At 35.8% G+C, this 27,897-nt stretch overlaps 1 protein-coding gene across 2 annotated transcripts; it reads left to right on the forward strand.

The window, feature by feature from the left end:
* The first annotated feature begins 35 nt into the window (after positions 1-35).
* Positions 36-27,662, forward strand: LOC128861833 (zinc finger and SCAN domain-containing protein 2). 2 transcript variants are annotated; one of them, XM_054100211.1, is made up of 6 exons: positions 36-725; positions 3,731-5,366; positions 8,418-8,504; positions 15,032-15,514; positions 17,609-17,758; positions 23,245-27,662. In XM_054100211.1, exons 1-6 carry the CDS (start codon positions 594-596, stop codon positions 23,331-23,333), a joined length of 2,577 nt encoding a protein of 858 aa, XP_053956186.1. In that variant the 5' UTR covers positions 36-593; the 3' UTR covers positions 23,334-27,662. The 2 variants fall into 2 exon arrangements, with proteins under 2 accessions (XP_053956186.1, XP_053956191.1); XM_054100216.1 differs by lacking the exon at positions 8,418-8,504.
* Positions 27,663-27,897: the final 235 nt, after the last annotated feature.

Genomic DNA, 27,897 nt, shown 5'->3' on the forward strand with positions numbered 1-27,897 from the left:
GTGCAAAAGATGAGGCGAAGACAACGAGAGCAGAATTATAACAGAGCTATGCAAAAGCACCGAAAAGCACGAGATTTTCACAGAGATTTTCTCCCACAGGATGTGTGCTGTGCCAGAGTGTAGATACAAATGGGCGAAAGTAGTAAGGATACGACATTTCTGCGCAAAGCACGCACTTAAAATAACAGTAACAGCGTGAGTGTTTGTTTGGTGGCACAAGCAGTAGTAGTGAAATTTTCGCAGTCTACTGGTGCAGTTGTGATGGGAAGGAAATGTGTGCTAAATAAATGGGGGAAAAAATATATGTATAAAAAATAGAACGTTGCCAATAAGAGTTGTCAAAAGTAATTCGCGCTAAAGTCACAGTTGAATTGGAGTTGGTAGAGGAGTTGGAGCGCTTCTAGTGATAACAAGAATTGTGCAAGCGCACAGAAAGTGAAAAATTTGGTTGTCGCAAATTGCTGAGCTAAGTGCAAATATGTGTCGCATCTAATGCTTTTGCGGTCGTTGCGCAGGAATAATAGGGTGTTACCACTTCGTCATTGATTTGTGAAAATCGACCAGAATCTGTGTGTTTATATGTTGGTGCCACGATGGAGACATGCAGGACCTGTGCGAGATGTGATTTTGAGGACGAAACCAAATGGTTCGATTTATTCCACACAACGCGCTGTAAACGTGAAATCGAAGAAATGCGTGTGGAGTTCAATAACTGGCAATTGCAGGTAAAAAAAAATTTCATTACAATAACAAATCATGTTGCAACATTGGCATTGCAAAAGTCAACGCAATTTCGATGCACAAAAGACGATCCTTTTTGTTGGCCTCAATTGCTTATTTTGAAGAAATTTCACGAATGTAAACAAGGTTAAAAAAAACTACAAAAATTTTGCTTTTACGCAAAAGCTATATATTTTGTTCAAACTAAGCTCCCACTGAATCAATCTGAATTTCAAGGTAAATAGGAATTTTTAAATATAAAAACAACAAACATATTTTTCGCGAAAGCGTTTTATTTTATTAAAAACTAGGTGTAAGGGGCTACACCTTGCTGTTATTTAGTCCTGTTCTAGGATTTAGATAATATATTTTAATTCAACTCCCCATTAATTCTACTTCCCATTGGAACTTTTAGATTTAGTTTTAGATTGAGATTGCACTTCGACCTTGTGGTCTTTTGTGCCCTCTACGCATCCCAGTGCCCCATCCAGACCCAGTTCCCTTATTCAATTTAAGATAGAGCTGGGTTGAACTGAGCGTTTGTGCCTTTCTTCTGGCTACAAATGGCCGAAATGCCTCAACCTTCTCCGCGCTATAGCGCTGCATTCATGGAGAAGGTGCATTGGACATTGAAGTAAGTGGCCTATATCTCAATCATATGCAGGTGACTGCATAGTCTGCAATGGCCTGTGAGCATTCTCAGTTTATCCCCATAATTTGGTGCCAGCTAACCTCCCTTAGACTTAGTGGAGTGGAACTTTAGTGTGGACTCTATGCCTTTGCAATTCATCGTGCCGTCCATAATTAAATGGTAATCCAGTATTATTTTACAAACAATATTCAAGAATGCGCCTGGCAGTATTATTCTCTACTCTGCAAAATTTATAGATTTCTCAGTTTTTTCAGGTTGAGTGAAAACCCCCGTGGCAATCTCAAGATGTTCTGACACCAGCTCATGCAATATTTAAAGCCTTTTCGGTTGCAAGTTGAAGTGTTCTGGAGTGTTTCAAACTTGATTAATTGCAGTGGACGGTGACCCTTTCCCAAAACAGAGAAGAGGTCTGGTCCTATGTAGAAAGATAGTTAGCAGTTGACTCCATTCTTTTCCCGCATTCTTATTTCCTCCAATGTGAATGTTGCCCACTAATTAGAGAATCCAAACTTGTGTGATGGATGCTCAATAAGTTTAGCGGTTCAATAAGAAAATCACAATTTCATGGGTTGGAATACATTTTATTATTCAGTATAGTATCCCTGAACATAAATACACTTGTTCCAACGAGATTCTAATTTATGAATTCCATCCCTGAAGTGAGAATTTGTAAGGGCTGAAAAATACGCTCGCATAGCTGTTACGGCCTCATTATTTGAATGAAAGAAAACAAGAATTTTTTTTAGGTCTGGAAACAGATGTAAGTCGCTAGGGACCAAATCTGGAGAATACGGAGGATGCTCCAACAGTTCGAACTTTAATTCATGGATTTTAGCTGGGGTGCATTGCCACCTAATGGTCCTGATGAAATTTTTTTTCTTTTGCAAACTGGCTCTTTTTTCACGAATCTTTTCCTCCATTTGATCTTAAAGGTTACAATAATATTCAGAATTTATTGTTTTACCAGTTTACAAGTAATCCACAAACAAAATTCCTTTCGGATCCTAAAAACCTGATTGGCCGATTTCTGGACTCGAACTCACACCACTCTTTAGCCTCCTATTTTGATTTAGGATTATGGTGATAGACCCAAGTCTCATCCATAGGGATGAATCGACGCTCAAAATCGACTTTATTCTTTCGAAAACTTTCCAAATGTTGCTGAACAAGTCGCATTCGAATGTGTTTTTGCTCCATTGTTAGCGAATGCGGCACCCATTGTGCACCCAGCTCTCTGAAACCCAATACTTACGTCAAAATATTGCTTCCACTACCCAATGTCATGCCTTGGGCTTCTACTAAATCTCTTTCAGTCACTTGACGATTTTCCAATAAGATTTCCTGTATTTTTTCTACGATTTCTGATGATGTTGCTGTTTTTGGACGACCTTGACTTGGAGCGTCTTCAAGGCTTGTACGACCTCGTTTAATTTCAGCAACCTATCATTCTACTATACTTATTGATGGCAAAAAGTTCTTATACAGTTTCAACATTCGTTCATAAATTTCCTTTGCTTTTAAGCCTTCCAAAAATAGAACTTCAATCACTGGATGATACTGGATTTTATCCATTGTAGAAAATACTGTGACACGTCGACACAGAATGGCTTGTAAACAAAGCAGTAATTGGGGATTGAAATGAAACTTCATGTACATTTACTATATATGAAGAGTGTACCAAATAATAAAAAAAAAAAAAAAAAAACATTAGGCTAGTAGCAACGCCCTCTCTTATCGAACTGCAAAACTTATTCATCAGCCTAGTATATCTGCGAATCTAGTAAATGATGCTGCAGTATTTTAAATACAAATAGTGAAACCTGAAAAATCTAACTATTTACATGTTTTCTCTTAAAACAACATCTTAGCGCATCTTTTTAAAGACCCTTTACTACCCTACACTTGTGTAAAATAAACGATGCCATTACGAAAAAAAGAAAGAGAAAAATGGATGTGACACCTGCTCTGACGGTATACATAAACTTTATGTACCTACTGAGAAACGTATGAAGCCTAAAGGGGAATCTAGCGAGAAGAAAAAAATTTCATCATTAATTTATTTTTGATGTACCTTTCACTACGGATTTATTTCAAGCTATTCGTCTGCGTGAGCGAACAATTATTGCAGGCTTGGAAACCATTAATTGGGTGTACTATTCGTAACGTCGACCTCAAATCTTAGAAAAAGTAGTTGCTCCAAGATGATGAAAATCCGATGCTCACAATGGCCGCATAACGATTACAAAAATTTTCTCATTTCTCTAAAATTTTAGTTTTTATTTTAATAATGAGCGCTATACCCCATAAAACACCCTTTACCTACGTATATGATATTATTTGCTTGTTCTTTACGAATAGATCTCACCCAACGACGGCCTGCCGCAGAAGATCTGCTCCGATTGTTTTTCAAAATTTTGCAATGTGTTCACATTTCGTCTGCAATGCCAGCAAGCGCAAGTGAAATTAAATAATATTTTCGATAAAATCGAAACGCAAAGCATGGATGACGACCGATTTGATGATAATCTGGAAGAATTAAGTGCACAACTGCTGCGGATTGTAGAAGAAAACGCACGACAAATAACGAATTCAACGAGTAACGAAGAAAACTGCCAAGCAGATGATTGTGCTGCCGCTGCCGTGGACGATGTTGTTTCGGCGAATGCTACCCCTTCAGCTGCTGCTATTGTGATGTTGGATATGCTTGATGAAAATAGTACTAATAACTACTCCGCCGTGTCCGCCTCCGCCGCCGGTGGAGAGTGCGGAAAAGACGGTGCACAGCTGGTTGATGCAGTTCCATCAGGTCAAACCGAGGTTTCAACTAAAACAATCGAAGACACCGTCTTAGCAAAAACAATGCCTATAACAAATGAGAATACCGCAATCGCTGCCGCTATAACACAAACTAACTTTTACACTGCCGGCGTTGAATGTCAAAGTGAAGCGGAAATGCATGTGGCAAATGTGACGACTGATACCGTTACAGCAATGACGGTCCACAAAGAGGACGTAAAGGAATTAGTAGAAGAAGGAAACAAAGTCGAGACCGAAGTAGAAGTAGAAGAAGATGATGATGTCGTCCAAGGTGAAGTGAATGTAAACGAGCAAATTCATTTGCATGTCGATGATATAATTGAGGAAGATTTCTCACTCGACGAAACACTTGCGGAGGAGGAAGAGGAAGCGGAGGAAACAGCGATAACTACAGCCGGACTGTTGGACCATGACACTGCTCATACTGACTGCATTGTAACCGATATAAGCGAAGATCTGGCACAGTCTGAAGGTTATGCCGAAGAAAGTGTGCCTTTTGCGGATGCCGTTGAAGATGAAGACGCTGATTATGATGAGGATGAAGGTGTGTTGGAAGCATTTGAACCGGTTACACTTTCAACGAATACCTACAATACAAACAACAACACCATATTAGCATCACAATATGTCTTTCAAATGTCTGCCATCAACAATTGCTACAACACAACACTGGGCCAACAACAGGAAGTCAGCATTGTTTTCGAGTGTAAATACTGCCTGAAAACTAAAGATATGCCAAGTACGCATTTTGAGACACAACAGGCTCTACTCGAGCACATAGCCAATACACACGATGCTGAATACCCATTTACATGCCCACAACGCGGTTGCACAGAGGGTTTTCGCGACGCCGCCTCACGCACGGTTCACATGAAAAGCGAACATGTGGCCAAACATTATGAGTGTGATGTGTGCGGCAAAAAGTATGCCGATCGCTTCAATTTGCGGCATCACAATGAGAAGTTCCACAGCGAGACGGATTTTGGCTGTGACACATGTGGCAAGCGCTTCTATTCGCGTAAAAGTCTTAACTATCATATGAAATGGCATAATCCGGAATTATTGTTGCAGTGTAGCCAATGCGATCGACTGTTCATCAATCAGCGGCATTTGAAGTGTCACGAAGAGACGCACAACGGGGTGAGGAATAGTGAACCCTGTACCTTTTGTGGAAAAAGTAAGTAAACTTGTAAGAATTAAATTGAGTGCTAAAAATGAAGTTGCTTGCAAGAGTTTTTTTTTAAGTTAAAACAGAAATATAATAATTAGAAAAAAATTTGTTTGGGTAAATGTTTTTATATATTATCAAGAGCATTTTATTTACGTTAAGCAATTTTAAGCAATAACAAGTTTTATATATAATGTAATATTATTAGGCGCATTATGACTTTAATTCACCTCGAAATATGTAATAATGAATTTACGGTTAAATAAACCCGTGGTCGCAAACAATAATTGCCTAAGTGGACTTAAGCCAAAAGTGAGTTATACAGGGTGTGTTTTCTAGCATTTGATATTTTATTTAATTCGGGTATAATCAAAAAAATGCGGACATTTTGCTATAATTTTTTTTTATTGAAAGAGTTCAAATTACCACTTTGCATGGCACTCAATTTCATTCAAACGACTTCATGACTGGCTTTACAGTAACTAGTAGTATCCTGCTAATCCAATTTGTCAGAACATTTTCGTGAGTTTCGGCACTGATCTTGCGAATGGCAACTTCGATTTCGTGTTTGAATTATTGAATCGTTTCTGAACGGCGCATGAAAAAATTTAATTTGATAATTTAAGTGAAGACTGTACTTTGTTTGAAAACTATTATTCCATCTAGCGCTATTTCGCAGCAGTAAAACTTCAACGGTTATAATGCTGTGTTTGATTTTTTGGCTCACTTGAATAGAGGCACTAACCAAATAAGAAAATAAAAATATAAAATTTTTCATAAATAAAGGAAATTTTGTTTTTTTTTACATTTATTATTTAGATCTTAAATGTTTGTGCTGCCACCTTGTTTATAAATTACTTCGTACATACGTTGACGAATGAATTTGTACAAATTCTGCAGGTAGCCTTATGAATTTCAGGCAGGCCGTTTTAATGAATTAAATCATTTTTGTCTTCAAATTGTTGCCCGTTCTCATAAACGTTACGAGCAAGCCATCCCATAGATTTTCGATAACGTTTAGATCTGGGGAATACAGCAGCCATGCTAAAGTTTCAACGTTTTGGGACACAATCCAAGCTTTGACCACACTTGAAGTGAGAACAGGTGCACTATCCAGTTGAAAAATAATTTTTTTTTATTTAGTAAAAAAGTTATTGAAAAATAAATTGGATGATTAATTTTGCGCCACCTTGTAGCTACTTGATTGTGAATATTTTCCTTTTATCTTTTATCAACAACTGAATGAAAAATAATCAAACTTTTAAAGAGAAGAACAAGAAAGCTTGGATGCAATGCAAGGCGAGTACTGAAAGTGGCCCCATTAAAAAACAGTTACTTTACTTTGACAGCAGCTATCTTTGCAATAGAAAACAAAAAAAGTAGGAGAAATTACATGTTTGTGAAAATTCAGTGAATGGCTTGGTAGTTTTGTGATTTGTGAGATTAAATCTAAACAAACTAATGCAAACGAAGTGCCGCGTGTTAAATTGTTAAAGCACAAATGAATGTAAAGCCTTCAAATGCAGTTTTTTGCGTTTTTAAGCGGAAGACGCCGGGGCAGGAAAGTAGGTGTGTGTGTGTGTATAATTTGGTTGTTTACATTGCTTTCGCCTACTCTTCTTCTTCACAATCAAGTAATTCCCCTTCCTTTTGTTGGTTTATTGATGGACTCTTAAGACACGGCGAATTCGGAAGGCGCAATTTCTTTCGATATTACTCTTGGATGCAATGCTAGTTTGCTCTAACACGTTTGAAATTACATTAATTGTTTTGATATTTCGGAGCAGTTTAAGAAATTGCAGTTCAAGTTTTTTTTTAATAAATAATTATTTCTTAGTGTTAGGACAGCTAATACCCGTATTTGTTGCCTGCGGTCCATTTTTCCATTTTTTACTACTGACAAAACTATCCAATAAGCAAATCAGCTGTTCACTAATTCGCATAATAACCGCCTGTCACACTATAATTTTAATTCGAATTAATTGTGCCGGCAATCCCGATTAACGCCGCGGTCTGTCTAGGCTATAAGAATTATAAACCCGAAGGCATGGCAAGTCCAATTCTCACACCATTCTCAATTTATGTAGGTAATTCAAAAATTTGGCATCTAAAATCTACAGGGGTCCACAATCTCTAGGTTTCTAACAAGTTTCTTAAGTTAAGTAAAGCTTTAGCTAATCGCTAGCACAGCTTTCCATATAACAGGTTAGACAAAGTATTAAAAAAAATAAATAAATAATTGGCGCGTACACTTCCGTTAGGTGCCTGGCCGAGCTCCTCCTCCTATTTGTGGTGTGCGTGTTGATGTTGTTCCACAAATGGAGGGACCTACAGTTTCAAGCCGACTTCGAACGGCAGATATTTTTATGAGGAGCTTTTTCATGGCAGAAATACACTCGGAGCCTTGCCATTGCCTGCCGAGGGGCGACCGCTATTAGAAAAATGTTTTTATTAATTTTGCTTTCACCGAGATTCGATCCAACGATCTCTCTGTGAATTCCGAATGGTAATCACGCACCAACCCATTCGGCTACGGCGGCCGCCATTAAAGTATTAAGTTAAGTTAAATTAAGCTACGTAATTAAGTATAGACTAACTGAACTTTAAGCAAATTTAACATAATCAGTTGTTGAGCTGACGTAATTTTTGAGATTTTTTTTGTTGTTTATGTACAAATGATTTTTCAACTTATATTCTCCTCCATGTTAACCTTAACTTAATATTTAATTTTTGCTCTAAACATTTCGCTATTTTGACACTTTTTCTACTCATTTCTCTCCTCCTCCTCTTCTACAACATCTACTAAAATTACTCTGAAAACTTCATTTTGTTATGCGTAACCCTGTTTTATATTATTTTCGATATACCAGTATTCCATAATTTGTGTGTGTTTACGGGTTTAATTATGTGAGGTCTGAGTAAAAAAAAGACCTAGTTTATTTACTAATTTAAAATAAAACCACATTCGCATTTTATTAAATCTCTACAGATTTTACTTATTTACTAAAAATGTATTTCAAATGCTCTTATTTTGTATTTTAACAAATTTTCTCTCCTTAGCTTTCATACATTTGAAAACTTTACGTTGGCATTTGTATCGGCAACATGGCGGTGAAAAACCATACAAGTGCGGCCATTGCACTGAGGGTAAGCACAGCTTTGTCCGGTTTTCGCAATTCATTTAGAACAACGACATGCATTCATACGTTCATTCATACACACATGCATACGCATACATCATTCATTTATCTCTCATCATTTATGTATGTATGTGTAACCAACTGTTCATCATCACCAAGGATACATTTTTGAAATACTGCTAGCAGTGAGAGTAAAATTAGAACTTCGTTAAGAAAATTCAACGGTAAAAGTAATATTTTTTTGTAAAATCAATAACTTACGCTATCCTCAAATATTTATATTTTGCTAACTATGAATTTTGCATGTTTTGCCTTATTTCTCCATGCATTTTGATATCCTTGACGTTCGTTGTTTTGCATTAATACGCCAACACAAAGTCTGGAGACACTATTTTATTTACCTTAATGTTAACGAATGATTTGGTCTAAAACTTTTATATCTAGACTTAAATATGTGTCCAATAAAGATTTTGTCCAATATGTTAAGCTAGAGCACCTGGAACACTTCGTATGGAATTCCAGCTTTAACTTTAGGGAAACAAAAAATTGTAAAAAAGTACGTGGCTGATCGCGAGGCTAAGAAATCGTATACAATGGAACAGTTGAAGGGGACAAACGCCAAAAATGAACATAAAGCTGCTCATGTGAATACAGGGTGGACCATATAGCATTTGCCTTTTGTACCACCTATTTTTTTCACAATGGTAACACAAATGACATGTCAAATGTGTTTATAATTTACTTAAAGGTTTGACATTTACGAAATGGGACGCTCTACGCTTGAACAAATTTGGGAAATATTGAAAACCTATTTCCAAAGTGGTGAGTCTTCTTCTTCTTTTCTGATTTTCACATCGGTGGCTACGTCAATAAGCAAAATTGTCGGATTTGGGGCTTAGAAAATCCACACGTTGCTGTAGAGAAGCAAATGCATCCACACGAATCACTGTTTGGTGCGGTTTTTGGTCTGACGGCATCATCGGGCCATTTTTTTTCGAAAATGAGCGAGGAGCCGCGGTTACAGTAAACGGCGAGCGTTACCGTGACATGCTCAACGAGTTGTTTCCAAAAATTGAAGAGGATGACATGGACGACATTTGGTTTCAACAGGACAGTGCAACTTGTCACACTGCCAAAGTTACACTCGAACTTTTGGCTACCGTTTTTGAAAACCGAATAATCAGCCGAAATTCCGATATCAATTCGCCGCCTCGGAGCTGTGATTTAAGCCCGTTGAACTATTTTTTGTGGGGAGCCGTTAAGGACAAATGCTATGCGAACCATCCAGAGACGATTGATGCTTTAAAACACGAAATTGAGGTTGCCATTCATGAAATTGGAGCCCAAACAATTGAAAATGTGCTTAAAAATTGGGTTGATCGAATGGCCTACTGTAAAGCCAGTCATGGCAGTCATTTGAACAATATTATTTTTTATTCATAAATGACAATGTTCAATCTTCAAAATAAAAAAAAAATTGAAAAATATTGATTAGTTTTTTTTTTATAGCCGATTCAAAAAGCAAATTTTACATGGCCCACCCTATACTAATGGGGGCGCTGGAATATTTGCCGGATGATCGCCAGGTTTGGAGTCCCGCACAATTATTTTTACACTATCCATAGAAATTAGGAAGATACAGAATTCATTCAGCATTCGACACCTCCAGTGGCATTGAATGGCACTTCGCTTCAGATTTCAGATATATCACTCTTTGAGGACATGATTAATTACATTTTCACTAGGAAGGCTTATTCGATTCGGTTAAAGATCGAAATCGCTTAAGGGCTTTTAGGTATATGACCACTTCTCTTTCTTTCGAAGAGAAACATAAACGCTTGTTTTGGAACTTGTACACTCAACAGTGTCAATTAATGTTTCAATCAACTTATTAATTGCTTAAGAAAATAATTAAAAATAACTTTTGACTTATGGCGCAGAAATTTAGAGCAAGAAATAAAATATTCAGTAAAGAATTTGGTCCAATACGCGAAGAAGAGGGCGAGTACAGAATCAGGCCCAATAAAGCACTAATAGGTCTCTGCAATGGCGAAGATATTGTAAGTTTTATCAAGTTGCAATGCATCAGATGGGCAGATCACATCATCCGGATGGATGATGATAGGCCACAAAAACTCCCCGTGGCAGACCAAAAACAACTTGGCTGCAAAACTTCATTGAGGACCTGAAAAAATTAGTCGTCAAAAACTGGAAATCACTAGCGCTGGATCGTGTTTAATGGAGGAAGATTGCTGAGGCATCTAAAGCCCACTCCGAGCTGTAACGCTAATAGATGATGACGATAAATTTCATTTATGATATTATTTCATGTCAAACCGGCCTTCAGTTCATCAAATAAAAATAGGAAAAATAAATATTTCGAGGCCATTAAAACGGTTTAATTCATATTCATATCCAAAAATGTATATTTAATAGGGATGATAGCGAAATCCCTGGATCTCAGTGCTCCGGAAATCCCGAGACAAGCTAGTATAAGCTAGTAATAATTATTGTATTGGCAGCCATTAAGAATTATTAAATTTGCAATCTTTGATTACCCTTACAATTAAAATTTGCCAACACTGGCACTCACTAAAGTTGCATAGAATGTCCGGCAGCACAAGCATCCAACTTGGACAGCTTTTACTGCACCTTTAAACAAAATTCAAATTGTATGGTACACCTACATACATACATACATGCATATACTATGTATAAGTATGTGTGACAAATTATATTTCTGCGGACCATCTAAATAAACTATTATTCAGCTTTAGTCACACAATTTTTATTTTAGTTTTTAGTATTCCTATTACTTTACAATAATTTATTGAAAAATAAAGTATTCCAATTTATGAGAATGTGTAATTAAATTACTAATACGTTTTCCTGTAAATCAAACATTGTTATGTAAGTTATGTACATTAATCAAGCCATGATCACCACCAGCACCTAATAGGTATGTACATATCACCTATACACATATGGTCATTAAAGGTCATTAAAACGTAAACTATTGGCAATAGGAACAAAAATGAAATATTCATATGGTCTTTAAAATAAGTATAAAATAGAAATATATATACGATACAAAAAGAACTTTGTGATTTTACTGAAATCATCGAAGTTTAATTAATGACTACTGTGTCCACCCTGAATGTCAATGACTTTTTGTATTCGATTTGGCATAGAATTGATAATCCTTCGGCAGGTTTCTTTAGGAGTTTACTGCCATAGTTCTTTGATATTTTGCTATAAATCCTTATTTTTTAATGTTTCCTTCTCGATTCGCTTTTTTAAATCTCTCCAAAGGTTTTCAGTGGGGTTTAGGTCAGGTTACTGGCCTGACCAATCCATAACTTTAACATTATTTTGTAAAAACTATTCACGTACTAACATTAAGTAGGGTTTTGGGCCATCTCCTCAACAAATAGTAGCAGCACTTTTGGAACTGGTAATTCTATCGGTTATGAGGAGAATAGGTCCTACTCCATCCCCAAATCATTATGTTACCGCTATCGTGCTTGACTGTTTTTTGTGTACCATTTTTTTTGTGAGCCATACTTGTTTAGTTGTTGTTTTTGTGAATCGCGGTGAGAACTCTTAACCTTTAGGAGGACTGAAATTTCGTCCAGCATCATTTCAAATAAATTTATTTTTGTTTCATTGCTTTAAATTATGTTATACCATTTTTTCATACTCTCTAGTGCACACCATCACTTGCGCTCTTGAGAAAAACGCTTCCTCTTTCTTAAATTTGCTTGTTTCAACAGAGGAACTTTACGCGCTACTCTGCCTGGTAGGTTCATGTTGTAAATGTACAATTCTCCCTGATACTGCATTGTTGATTTCTGCTGCAATGGACTTTGATGACTTAAGAAGATTCCTATTGTCAATGGCCACTATTATGTAAATTATCTGAAGTGCAAGTCAGTTTCTTTTTGCCACCACGTCATTCTGTGGATTTTTGGACTTAAGTGCTTAGTTTAAGTGGCTTAATGGTTATGGTTAATGGTTGTAAAGGGTTAAGGTATGGCCCTTTAGCACTGCGACCATATTGATCTATTGTGCACCCTATGCTGTCTATTGACTGTTAAGTATGCTTATGAATTGTACCAGCTCCTTCTGAGTTAGTGATTGAAGGTCTTCATCTGTAAGCATGAACTTGTTTAAAAACCTTTTCCTTCTATGCGTCAACCCCGGACATTCGATAATGTTCTATAGACTCCTCATCTTTGCAGCAAAATCTGCAGGTGCTGGTGTTAGTTATGCCTAATTTATGTAAGTGTTTGTTGCAGGTGAAGTGACCCGTGAGGGCGCCTGTGAGAGTGCGAATGCTCTTTTTGTTCAACGTGTGGGCCATGTTAGCTCTTTTAGCGTTGAAACTTAGGAACTTTTGGGAGTGTCTAAGACCCTCCACGTTGTTCCAATGCTGATTTAATAGAGTTTTGGCCCAGTATTTTACTTTTTGTTTCAGGCTATTTTTGTTGAATCCGAACATGGGACTAGGTCCGATGAAGTTTTCATCTGCCCCTTTTTTGGCTTGAAAGTCTGCCTTTTCGTTGCTGTCATATCCCTCATGTCCCGGTACCCAAATTAATGAAACATTGTTTTTGGATGCCAGGTTATTGAGTGCCTTGTGGCATTCTAAGAGGGTTTTTGAGTTGAAGGTATAGCTATCTAAAGCTTTTAGAACTGATTGGCTGTCCGAGAGTATTTTGATCTTTACTCTCTTGTGGTTTCTACGTTGCATGATGTTTGCTGCTTCCATTATTGCGTATAGTTCCGCTTGGAAGATGGTGGTGTCCCTGGTGAGAGTGTATGATTTGTGGATTCTGGACCCCACTACTCCAGCATGAGTGCTTGCGTAGCTGCTTCCTCTTGGATTGCTATATGAAGTGGTGGGAGATTAAGGAGTGCTTCCATGCCAGCTGTTGGGGTAGTTCTCATAGCCCCTGTGATGCATAGGCAAGCAAGCCTTTGTACTTTTCCCAGTTTGGTTATCGCTGTTTGTTGGATAGATTTGCTCCACCATACTAGTGCCCCATACAGTATGATTGGTCTAACCATTTGGGTGTATATCCAGAGAGCCATACTAGGGCTGAGGCCCCAGGATCTCCCTAGTAATTGTTTGTGTGTTCACAAGGATTTCGTGGCTTTTTTTGTTATATTATATTATTTAAATGTGACTCCCAAGTGAGTTTTTTATCTAAGGTTAAACCTAGATACTTGACCTCTTCCTTTAGTTCTATCACTGTTTCATTTATTTTCAATATAGGAAACTCCAACTTTCTTTTTCTTGTGAAGGGGATAGTTGGGGTTTTGTTAGGGTTGATCGACAGCCCCTCCTTTTTACATCATTCCCATGTTGCGTTCAAGGCATTTTGCATTAAGTCTGTTAGTGTCCTTTCATGGTTGCCTTTTATTATAACAGATATGTCATCTGCATAACCAATGGTTATAAATCCCTTATTGTTTAGGTGCTGCACCAAGTCATCAACTAGTAGGGACCATAGCAGTGGAGAAAGAACTCCTCCTTGCGGGCATCCCTTTACTGTTGTGACATTAAGTTCAGCTTGGCCTAACGAGGCTTTAATAATCCTCTGATTAAGCATTTGGCTTATCCAATGTGTTAATATTGGGTTTGCTGTTTCCATGGATTTGTAATTTGCGTTGTCGAAGGCTCCCTCTATGTCCATAAAGGAACATAGCGCTATTTCTTTTTGATTTAGAGCCTTTTCTATATTGACAACGAGTGTGTGCAGTGCTGTGACTGTGGATTTCCCTTTTTGGTAAGCAAATTGCAGCTTATGAAGTGGTTTTTTGAAGATTACTTCTTCTCTTAGATGGTATTCAAGTAGTTTTTCCATTGTCTTTAACATGAATGGCGATAGACTGATTGGTCTGTAAGATTTTGGAGAATCAGGGGGTTTGTTACCTCCCTTAGGAATAAATATTACCTGCACTTTCCTCCATATCTTTGGAATGTATTCCAATATTAGACTAGCTCTGAAGATTTTCACCATGACTGGGATCAGTTCCACAGTGCCTTTGGATAGAAGTGCTGGGAATATTCCATCCGGGCCTGGTCATGACTTTTACAATCTGAGCTTAAGTAGCTTAGCTATACATTTGTACGATTTCTTTGGTTTTCGAAGATTGACAACAAACCCCCGCAATGCTGCGCATGACCCATCCACCAAGTACGTGATTCAAAGAGGTATTTTTGTATATTAATATAAGGGGTATTTTAAATTCACAACCAAGCAGTGATGTCATTTGTAAAAAAGCGAAATTTCAATAATAGCTCTACATTTTTCCGAGCGGCACAAATAAATATATAGATAAAGGCAGCGTACCTATTTTAATGATCATATGTGTACGTATACATATACATTACACAGATACGCAATGACCAATGGTACTTCCTTGCCTCACAAAACACAGCCCACCTCACTGATCAAACGAACCCCATTTTATTCATATCCAACATTCATAATGAAAGGCACTGTAACTGTTTTTATCCCCATCTAGTTTTCGCCTCTTATTTGGAGAAACGCATTCACATGTTGGATAATCATTTGGAAAACCTCACCACCATCGAACGAACCGAATGTATGCTCTGTCGCCAACGCTACGAAGATGAACACGAGTTAAGCGAACATATACGCAACAAACATATTGAACGCCCAAAATCATCGGTGTTGCTCATAGCCAACAATAAGCGAGTGGTGCGTAATAAACGGCAAAAACACTATAGTGGCATCTTCCAGTGTGAAATTTGCGCGCAGCGTTTCAACATGAAGTCAGCATTGGAACGACATGCGGCAGTACATTCGAGCATTGGACGACCTCACAAATGTCCGGTTGAGTCCTGTGCGAAGCGTTTCAAGCGTGCACAGGATATGAATTGGCACATGAAGACGCATTCGAATGAGAAGCCGAATGTGTGCGATGTGTGTGGCAAGGGGTTCGCGCTTAAATATGTGCTGAATCAACACAAGCGGAGTCATGAAGGTGAGGGAAGGCAAGGAGTATATATTTATTGAACTCGTTCTTAACTAAGCTACACATTATATAATATAGTTGGAGATTTTTTATTATAGCTAACACACCATTACTCTCTAAAGAGAGATAAATCGAATTAGCCAACTCTGTCTGTTCGTCAATTGGCGCAAGCAACTGAATTCTTCACCGTGACTTTGCCAACATTTTATTCTTGGCAAAATCGGATAGTGTACAATTTAGTTCAGGTATAGCGGCGCCCACAGAACTCTTCAATTCAACCTTTCAAGCTAGCCAACCTTTTGTTAAGACTTCACAGTTTGTGCTTTAGTGTAGTTCCATATAACTTCCATGCCTAACTTCCATATAACGGTAGTTTTCAAAAATGTAGAAAAACCGATTTTGAATTACTTTAAAGGAAATTTCTCAAAACTGGATGGACGAAGTGGGGCGGGGCACTGCCTATCTTTAAGAAAATTGTATTCTTCTTATTCTCATTTTACAATTGTTGCTTGACATTTTCGTCTCAATAGTAGGCAGGTAGGTAGGTAGAAGTGGCAAACAGTCTTTACACTAACTCACGTAGACCATCGCCGATCCATTGCATTACCATAGTAGCAGTTTACATGCTAATCCTCGTTAAACCATTTTCTGGCTGACACTTATATCCTAAGGTCAACGGTATCTTTCAAGAACGATGAGCACAGGTATCTAAACCTAGTGGCATGCCACACAGGACAGTGACCGAGAAGATGCCTGGCAAACTCTTCCTCCTCCTCATTCTAGCAGCTTCTGAAATAGTCTAAATGAGGTACGTTCAATCTTTGAGCTTGTCGACCCAGGAGACAGTGGCCTGTGATCAAGTAAAACTAACATAAAGACCGATTAAGTAGCGCCTTTGAACCCCAGACGTCCTATTTTAGTCAAATCCTTTTTATAGCATTACATATCATACTACCAACACATCTCGTGTTGGCTAAAGTGTCAATGCTACCTTTACCACGCAGTCTGTGATTATATACCTACAATCCCCATACCAGGGGGGGAGGGGGAGTGGTAATGCCCTCTTTCGCTGGAATTCTAGTACTAAATAACCTTTTTCAATATAATTCATCTAAAAAATAGTCAACAGGATTAGTTGGACCCAGACCGAATGTTATGGCCGAGTGTCCGACACCACTTATTAGTTGCGGTGAGTGTTACCTGCTTACTGTTTACCAGCCTAGTCTAGGGGAATATAAGAAGAATATTCAGAGCGTCAGAGGCTGTGATTCTAAAAGCGCTGCGGGTACATATAATATAAGTTCCATACCTTGAACTTGCTGAAGCCTGTTTCTAATCGTAGTTTTGTCGAGCCCCGTCCACAGGACTATAATCTCGTGAAGGAAGAAAGGTCTGATAACGGTCCTATACGGTCAGTGAGTGTTCTTTAGTGAAAGACCGCACCTGCGTATAGTAGATTTTCTTACCCTGTCCTCTACGTTCATTTTCAAATCTAATTTCTTGTCAAGAAGTATACCTAAATATTTGACGCTATCTTCTATTTCTAGCCTCACACCATTTAATGATGGCTTCACAAATTGTCAAATTTAATATTATATTTCCTCAGAACAGCACAAATTCTGTTTTCTGAGGGTTCACACCCAAACCGCTATTTAGAGCCCATCTAGACAGCTTATTAAGAGCGGTCTGCATTAGATCGCTTAGATAGTTGCCACATTGGCAAGAACTATGTCATCTGCGTACTTTACAGCCTTGACAATCGAGCGTCAAAATGGTCATGATAATGAAAATTAAAATAATCGTAACCACGTCCACCGCCCAAGTACCCAATTTCTGTCCATCGGTTTGTATATACCTACGTCAAACGAGTGGGAAATAATAATTTAAAATGCATTAGCGTAAGTTGGTAAATGGTATTTCCCTTGCTATAAAATAGGTGGACATATTAATATGTATGTTGGTGTACTTTTCAAAGATTCAAAAAAAGCCAGAAAAAAAAGAAATATGATTATACAAAATGTTTGCTAAACACAACTTTATTATCATTAATTTTTTATTTTTATTTTACATCTTCAAATATTTCTCTTGTATTACTTCTTGCAGTTCTTGAGAAGAATTTCAAATGTATGATCTGTGGACGTGCCTATCTCTTCGAGAAATCACTTCGTGTGCACGAGCGTGTACATACTGGCGAAACTTATTACTGTTGCGATCTGTGTGGCGAAAATTTCGTAACACATATGAAATTCAAAAGTAAGTGACAGTGGCGTAGATAGGGGGGGATCAAGGGGATCAATCCCCCCCCATGAGAAATTGAAACTAAAATTTTTGAAAAATTGTATAGGGTTATTCAATAGGTGCGCTTCAACTTTTTTCCGATAGGGAGGGCGAACGACGCAATATTTTTTATTTTTCGCTTGTCATTTGTAAACTTCATTAGTATACATCATGGAACGCTACGCACTTGAGCAACGATTGCAAATCGTGCAAATTTTTTATGAAAATAATCGTTCTGTTGCTGCTACTTTAAGGGCATTACGGCCATTTTACGGTCCATTTAACAAGCCGTCCCGTTTTGGGGTTATGTGAAGTCATTGGTCTACAGTAGGGACGGGCAGCAGCGTGGCACGCTCGCAGCAGAGCGTGCTAGCAAAGTGCTAGATGGGGGGGGCGACAAACTTACATTAGAAGGGTAAGCAATAGGCGTGTACGTATATTAATCACTTCTGAGCAACGCATATGTGTTTGTAAAAAAGAGAGTGAAGCTTTGCCAACAGCAAAGTTACCAGATAAGGGGACTTCATTCCATGTTAAGGGATTTCGAAGTGTTGATCGTTCATATGAAATAATAAAATGTTTTTGGTTTTTTTTATTGGAAACGCTTCTTTGAATATTAACATCATCTTTGTAAATTTCTATTTTATTTACTTTTATAATTTTTGTAACCAAGAAGCATAGGCGATTTTATAATCAAGAAGTTTGAACATTCGCATGTCAAAGTTTCATAGTTGCTAAACTATGTGGAGATAAATTTGTACTGACAAATCGGTGTATATTTTTCTGAATGAAAAAATTGTCTTTGCTTACATATAAGTATGTATGTATATCGTATGTTTTTATATTAGTGCATTTTTTTTAAAGAATGCTGGTCACAACAGCGAACAGTAATCTCAACCAGCCATGTTTTATTTAAACAATGGATGTTATACATTTTATTTTGTTAAAAAGGACAATTTATACATGTTTCCATTAAAAAAAATAGAGGATTTTTTAAAAAAAAAACATTGAGGAAATTATCATAGCAGAGTGGGTATTCTTGGTGAGTACTTAGTTGCTCTCAAATTCAAATCACACGCATATGGCAATGCGCACAGTATGACAAAGTACACAAAAATGATTAGAGAAATTTGTTTGCATCCGCTCATGGATTTCGCACCATCGGTGGCAACGCAAACCACTTTTCGTCATGATACACCCATACGTTCAGTACATTCATTAACACATTGAAATAAATCTTCACCTTTAGTCGTCCCTGTCACTAGAATAATGTCCAAAAGTTCTTCACATTTCCGACCTTCTGTAATTTGGCACATCGAATCGGGCTCTTCGTTTGGACTTAAGGATTTGTATATACTTTTCCTTTCTTTTCCTACATATTCATCATAATCACTCCTGTGCAGCTCATAATGTCTCTTTATATTAAAAACCTTACACACCACACGTTTTTCACATACAAGGCATTGTGATTCTCCGTCTACATATTTGCATAAAAAAGTTACACTTCGGATTCAAATTTAACAATGTTCTTTTATTCGAGGTCACGCTGAACCAAATGTTTTGTATTTAATATTTTATTTAACTTTATTTATTTAAATTAAAAGTTAAAACAGAGTAAAATATTACACATTAGAAATAAATTTATGTTTTTGTCGGCAGTTGAACACTGTGCACTTTGTTTTGACGTTCGCCGTTTCAAATTTTTAAATAGAATTTTCAACACTTTCACTGCATCCACACCATACAAATACACTTAATATTAGTGGTTTTTTATGCGACAATAATATGTAACTTACGGTCTCAAAAAATATCGTCGAAAAATGAAGAAATCACGAAAAAACTGATTTTATTTATGAAATGTCAAAACTTATGAGTAAGAGTTGCCGCAGTTGTTAAATGTGGGAATCAATTTTGGGCATTGTTGATTTTATTATTCATGATTTATATACATAAGTATATACTCTTAGTTGTTTATTTTTATTTGCAGTTGTGCATATCAGAGTGTATTGGATTTAGATGGGCGAAATTAGTTATCAATCACGTCCACTTTTTGTGAAAAATAAAAGAAAAAATGGTATCATTCAGTAGCTAAAAATTCTGAAACATTCGACAAACTTCGGTTAGCTGAAGAGAGTTTGCAGTTTTATAAAGTAATTAGCTAAAAAAATTGATTTTCTGGATTTCTTAGCTCAATTTAAAAAAATATATCCGATCTCAAAAACCATTTAAGTAATCATAACATAAGTGTGAATAATTTACAGATTCGTCAGTATATGCAGTGATCAATATTATTGAAGATTCAACTGACATTGCTTTCCAATATGTAAGATTTTAATTTAATCTCAAATTAAATATTTTCAGAGGTCTTAATTTTCTTTACATCTAGCAATTAAAAAACAGTATTACGCGAATTTTTGAAATGTTTAATTGCTTGTTTATTGTTGTGCATTATCTTAATTCATTATTATAATAGAAAGTGTAATATGTATTCAATTTAGTTATTGAAGAAAAATGTACCAAAAAAACCTATTTTTTTAGAAATTTGTTGATATGAAGTTAAAAGTTGGCATCCCTGGTAAGAATTCAAGAATAATTGCTCTCTCATTCAGGGTACAAACACAGACACAACTCGCTCAATTTTTCTGTTTCTTCCCTGTGCTTTGTTATCCCCCTTCACCTAGCACTTTTACGCACGCAGAAGCACACGCTGCTGCACAGTGCAAATGTGCTGAGTTTGCCCATCACTAGTCTACAGTAACAAGCCGGCGACGATTTGTGAGCTCAGAGCCAATATTGAACGGGAAATTGCTGGAATTTCGGCCGATTTATGCAAAAGAGTGGAGTGAATTAGTTAAAAATGTCAAGCCGTTTGTGTTTTATTCAAAAAAGTTCAAAAGTTGAAGCGCTCTTACTGAAAAACCCTATACTTATACATGTAGGTATATGCGTCCATTTCTCGAAATGCCTTCAACCTTTTTGCAGTATGACATCATTTAAACCACTTTAAAATGAGAAAGAAAAAATCTTTTTATAATAGTTTTAAATTTGAACACAATGGAATTCCCGCGCCTAAACGGGCTTACCAATTGAAAGGCATGAAATGGCGCTGTCATCGATAAGGACGTATTGAAGTTCGATAATCGAACATAGAGTCATTATATCGGATTTATATATAATCCCGTTTGCATTGTTATTTGTTTATCATCTCATGATGAAAAGATTTTTAGTGGCAAGAATAGCGAAAGTGAAGAAAATGCAGAATTATCTGCTGAAACGACTGCGAAGAAACTTCGTTGTGAAGCGTCAGGCAGTGAAAATACAGTCGAAGAAAATGCTCTCGATGAAAGTGGAGAGAGTGTTATAAATAAAAATGACATCGGAAATTTTGTCGACACACGTTTGAATGATTCCCAAAGGTTCGATTTATTAAAAAATGTTTGGGTCCCATCTAAAAATTATGTGTTTCCGTTGCTGCAAAAGTTTGAAGCTCGAGGTTTAAAGTTTTGTTATAAATGGCTGGAAGAATTTTCCTGGCTTACCTACTCAGAATTACACCAAGGGGCATTTTGTATTTCGTGTGTAGCATTTGCTAAAAGTGGTGGCAAGGGATCGCAAACTTTGGGTCATGTCTACAATTTCTTGCATACTCCTAAAAGAAAAGCCATTTTGGAAAACACGATTGAAGAACCTGATGAAACTGTACGAATGAAATCTTTGAAAAGATTGAATCTGACTCGATGGGTTTCGAAATATGAGGCCGTCAACGACTTTTTTGAGTTATTCCCGTTTGTTTACGAAACTCTAGATGCAATGAGAACCTCGGGAAAAGACGCCAAAAATCTTAAAAACGCCATGGATTTCGAATTTTTAATATGTTTACATATTATCAATGAAATTTTTCAACTTTCGTTGCCTTTGAGTCGTGAATTGCAAAAGGTTAATTTAGATTTGGTCCAAGCCATGAATCTCGCCAGAGATTTGCGCGAGGAAGTAAAAAAGATTCGCGCAAAAGAAGACGCTTTTTCTGCAATTTACGAAGCTTCGAAAAAAATTGCTGAAAATCTTGACATTGAGATCAATCACAAGAGAATAACGCGCAGACAAAAAAATCGAGCAAATCCTGAAGTTCAAAGCACGGAAGATTATTTTCGTGTGACAGCGTTCAATCCTTTTCTAGATTTTTACATCATGGATCTTGGAGAAAGATTTACCAAACATGAAAATATATTAGAAGGATTTTCGGCCCTATTCAAACATGATTTGAACGAAATCGACAAAGTAGCTGATAAATTCATCAAAACAGTCGAGTTTTACCAGGAATTTTTCACTGCGGGTCGAATTAAAAGTGTGGAAGAGATATTTAATTCGTTAAGGCGATATCAAACCTGGAAACTCATTGGATGTACTTGATCATTGTCCAGAAGAAAATTTTCCGAATATCAATGTGTTGCTAAGGATATTAGCTACTTTACCAGTATCAACATTTACTGCGGAACGCACTTCCTCTAGTTTGAAACGGATAAAGACGATTTTGAGAAACACGACAAAAGAAGTAAGTTTCTTTAAGATCTTAATCTTTTCTCTAAGATCTATAAATTTTATTACAAAATTAGACATTTATTTTTGACTCTTTTTTTTTATTGTAGGATCGCTTGAACGGATTGACTGCTCTAGCTATTCATCATGATATTCCAATCACAGCTGATGAAGTCATAGATGAGTTATCGAAAAAATCCCGATTGATTTTCTTCTTTAATTGATGCAAGAATTTTTTGCATATTGAGGGCATCCAAGTGAAAAAATTTATCCGTCATTTTTTGTTTGTTTATATAGAGTATGGTAAATGATTCCCATGATTATGGAAAAAGAAACCCGATAAGAATATATTGAATGTAAAAAAAAGATATTGTCAAATCATATCCCCCCCCCCCCCATCACAAAAAGCTATCTACGCCACTGGTAAGTGACACCTACATATTTGAAAAGAAAAGAGTAAAAAGAAAGGAAATAAGTATTCAAGAAAAAAATATGCGAACTTTCAAAGTACTTATGATTTTTTAATGAGCGCGAGTGCCTGTTTAGCAGTGACAGAATACAGAAGATTCTGCATATCGCAGTACCGCTACTCAGCTCTCAGTGAATTTAACAGAATCAGTTGTTCTACTGACGCAGTCGTATTTTTGTTTGCAACCGAATTTTTTCTTTCTAATAACTTCTTTGTTTATAAGTAATAATTTAATCTAACTTTTTTCCTGTTTTTAACAAAGATTAACTATTTTGACACAACATTCTTAGTTATGTCACATACCTCATCTACTCCTACGTCACAGCAAAGATACGCTCTTTTTTCACTTAAATCTGCACAATCTTGTATTCTATAATTTTTGGGAACTCTACGGGTGTTCTGTAACTGCCATAATTTTCAATAACCGAGGATAATGTTTTTTTCGTATTTGTTCCAGCTCATATGATGAAAAAACATGACCCGAACACAACAAATTTAGACGAGCACAATATTGACGTTTTTGATGAGCAGCTGCGTGAACCTTAGAAGTCTAACGAAAGTCAAAAGCTTACATTTTAGGGAATATTATTGGCCTATAGGAGTTTGAGAATTTGTAAAGATGGATTTTTTAAACATTGCTTTTTTCTGCGAAAATTCGATACACCGTACAATATTTTGAATTGGTATCGAAATACTATTTACATATAAATGTAAACATACATACAAGAACATTTGGCGAAAAATTAAATTAAAATGAATCGGTAATTTTGAGTTTAATACTTTAATAATTAAAGTTTATCCTACCTTTTTCGAAAAAAGTCAACCGCAGTCGATAGCTTTAGTTCCGAATGTTGACGCTTTAAATAAAGATACAACTTAATGGCGCATAATAATAGTCGAAAATAATCCCGTTATCATATTTATTGGGTATGGGAATAAGTTTGCGTCCTATATATATATATATATTCTTGTGAACACAGGTGTATATAAATATATTATTCGCAATTTATTTACTTTTTGCTCTTCTGCCGTTTTTAATTTTCAAAGCTTTTTTTTCTATATTCGTATACTGAAATCTCTTAGGCAAAAGTGTTTATGTTCAATGTTTAAGAAATCCATCTATATTAAATAACTCCCAATAATACTGGCCAACAAGAAATTTACCAGAAACCAGAGTATACTTATTCCAACAAAATTCTAATTAATAAAATACTAAGCGACGGTTTGATGCAGAATTTTAAAATTTTAGAAATTTAAATATTTAAAAAAATGTTAACTGCGCTATCTTGCAAACTTAAGGGTTATCAAAAGAAGAATATATTACTTGTACTTTGAAATGTGATGTATGGTTTTTTTACAAAAACAAAAAAAAAATTGCCACATAACCTCAAATATGTGTAAGCTAAAACCGCGTTTCTTGCACGTTTAGGTAAAATAGTTTCAAACATCACGGAAACCCGGGCCACCTGAGCAATTATGATTTGAATTCAGCACGTCGAAACCTTGGGAAAAATATATGTATAATTACTTGGCTTCTGGTAAAATATTTTCGGTTAATTCTGTACGTGCAATGGCTCAAAGAGAGAATCAGACAGTGGATATGCAAAATAACATAGAGAACCATTGGAACTGTTTTCCATTAAAGGAATGTAAAGAGAGATTGCTTATAGAGAGATAAGAAGAGGAAATGCTCAAATACAATAATACGCACATTATGGCTCACCGTTGACGAAAGCAGTAGCAGAAATTTATGTATAAATACGAAATGAGTAAATAAAAATCAATAACAATTATATTATATAGTATATAAATGAAAAATATAACATGAACAACTGCTTATGTATACTTACACATACACCTATAGACTAAGGGCAACTACTTTGATGACTGCTCAATTTTTTTAGGTACTGTATTAAATAATTTAGTGAAACGCATTTATTGTATGTAATGCAATTGTTTAGATAATTGTAATTTTATAAAGAATGAAAATTAATAGCAATATTTTGTAGCAGTAGTTGATGAATTTTGGTGGTGATAATGAGGCCCTGAAAAGATATTATGCATAGTTTTTAACCAAATACGTTAGATTTTGTGAAAAAAAACTGTTATCAATACATATGTATTTCCATGCTCACTTATATATATACTTGTTTTATTCTAAGAAAAAAGTAGTTAATTAAAATGTTCCTATTATTTAATATATATTAATTGTTACCTAATATTATTCTTTGCTATTTTTTGGTTTTTCTAAATAATTAAACTTTATTTAGTGAGAACTATAATTTTGTTAATCCGTAAAAACTCTTGAGTTGAATAAAACCATTAGAATTATAATTGCAATTTTAGTAAAGTAAAAACCAGTGGCGTAACTACAACATCTGGGGCCCGTGGCAAATTCTTATGATGGGGCCCTATCAATAAAAATCGACACTTTGTACTCAGTTTGATTAAAAGAAACAAATTTTATTTCAACAGATCATTTTAATAAACAAAACAACAATTTAATTTCAATAAGTTATTTATTAAGAAAACTATTTTTTTCGAGTTTTCTGTTCCGCAAAAGTGTCTATAACATCATCGAAGTTATGATCGTTCAGCACTAGCTGTAGTCACAGGAATTGTGAGAAATAACATTAATGAAATGCATACTTCAGGAAAGCTGCAAGACATAAAATAATTTTTTATTATTAATAAATCAGCAAGGTCTCTAATACACGACAATTTTTGTATTTCGTCTCTGAAGATGGACCGAAAACTTAGAATTTCTCTACCAAATGATTCAGATATGTCTTTTTTATAAATCTCAACAAATTCTAGAGCATTTTTTAATAGATCAGTGTCATTTAAAACTTTTAACGTGGAAGGCTGTAAAACATTGAAATTTGAATGAAATTGGAATGAAAGGCGATGTCAGTTGGTTTATAATGATGCCCAATACTCGATAAAATATATTCACTCTGAACAAACTTTACGGATCTTGTAGGCGCTCATCTTCGCAGAGCTCGTCAAAATGGCGTTTTACCTTCCTCTGACGAGTATTAGAAAATTCAGGGGTGATGGATCATTTTTCAACTACACTATTTGCTTCCATCTTTAAATTTTCAAATTCATGTCGATACCTTTCCAATACTTCTAGGCAGAATTTCAAACGTTTTACGGCATTTGAAAGATCGGTCGCTTTAGACTGAAGTGCTTTAGAGGCTGCATCGATAGTAAGTAGGATCTTGCAATGAAAAACCAGTAACATAACAAAATTGTAGTTATCGATCTTCTTTTTGAGTGAAACAGCTTCATTTCTTTCATCTGATTTGCAATTAAACAGGATTGTTTTCGTTAGCGCTTTTTGCACTTCAATAAACAGAACTTTTAAAGCAAAAACGGCATCATAACATCCTACCCATCTAGTAGGGTTTAATGTTTTCAATGTTATTGAATTTGAAGACTCACTTTCTTCATTAGATATCAAACTTGATAAAAGATTCCATCTTTTGATACTATGCCCAAAAAAATTATAAATTTGTTGAATTGTTTCAAAAAAATTTTGTATATCAATAACCTCTCTCACTGCATCCTTGAGTACTAGATTTAAATTATGAGCAGCACAGTGAACATATACGGCATTTGGCCCAACATCTTTTATGAGTTTTTGAACTCCACCACTCCTTGCCCTCGACACTTATTTAGTGGAATGTTTTTGTCATTTATGAATTTAATAATTTGCTTGGACATTGCTAAGGCAGTTTGATCCTTAACTTCATGAAATCCCAAAAATGTTTCTTTAATGACAAGCGCCTTGGGATCCCTAATTACAATCTTTTTCGATCATAGAATAACGCTACAGTTCACACATTTGATCAATTTTTGAAATATCTTGCGTTGTATCGAATATGATAGAGTAGAATGGTGCTTCATTTATTTCATTTATGAGTACATTTTTCTACTTTTAAAACCAGGACAGAAATAAACTCATTTTGTATTTTCGGACTTAAGTATTTTATTTAGCCCTTTGATTTATTTAACAACTCTTGCAAAATCGAATTATATTTTCCTTATAACTCAACAATACTCAAAAAGTTTCCTTTGGAGCTTGGATTACTGCTATCTGCGTTTTCTCTGTGGCCACGAAAGGCTAAATTACATATTGAAAGTGTCAGAGTAACATTAAGGAGCCTAGAAAGTACTTGTCGCCAAAAGGATTTTTCTTTTTTGATCATAGACTCTTGCTCTTCATCGAGTGTTCCATGTAGTCGCCATTGTTGATACGTAAGACAGGAATCCAGATGAATTTTTGATGTCTCGTGTCTTTGTATGCCATCTACAATATATTTCCAGTCGTCATATCCCTCAATCCAAACATTTTGTATATTCTTAGATGTCCGATTTCCGAATAACCAACACGGTTCACAATACGCACTCTGAAGTATTAAAGAATAGGAAAGCCATGTACGTTCAAGCTTGACGCCAGACTTGGAAACAATATAGCAATGTTTTTCTATAAAAGATATATTGTTACTATCTTTTAAGAAAGGGTCATTAGGTTTGCAATGTTCGTTTTCAATCACGAACATTTTCACTTGATTAGTTACCTCTTTAAAATTACCCTAATCAGCAACATATGGCGAAGACATGATTCAATTATTAAAGGTTTGCTCACTAGTGACATTCGATTTTTGACACTCCCTTACAAAAGGTTGTATTTAAGAAGGTGAATAAAGTGGAAAATATTAAATCCTTTTTGGTAAAAATTTTAGCAAAAAAGTATTTTCTTACTTAAATGGAAAGAAACTGCGAACGGTTTAAAAAATAAATTTTAATTGATATTTAGTTGTAAATAATGGTACAAATAGAAGTTATTAGCCTAATATATACCAAGACTAGTATTAAATCAAGAAATTATTTCGCTTAATCCAATAATTTTTTTTTTAACTAATTTTTAAATTTAAAACCGATCGCGAAGTTGCGAAGTTTCGCCAATATGAAATTTGTTTGTTAAAAATAAATAAATAATTTGCACGTACAATTCTGTTAAGTGTTTGGCCGAGATTCTCCTCCTATTTGTAACGCGTGTCTTCATGTTATTCCCTAAATGGAAGGACCTACAGTTTTATGT

Source organism: Anastrepha ludens, chromosome 2, assembly GCF_028408465.1.
Source record: "Anastrepha ludens isolate Willacy chromosome 2, idAnaLude1.1, whole genome shotgun sequence".
Classification (NCBI taxonomy): Eukaryota; Metazoa; Arthropoda; class Insecta; order Diptera; family Tephritidae; genus Anastrepha; species Anastrepha ludens.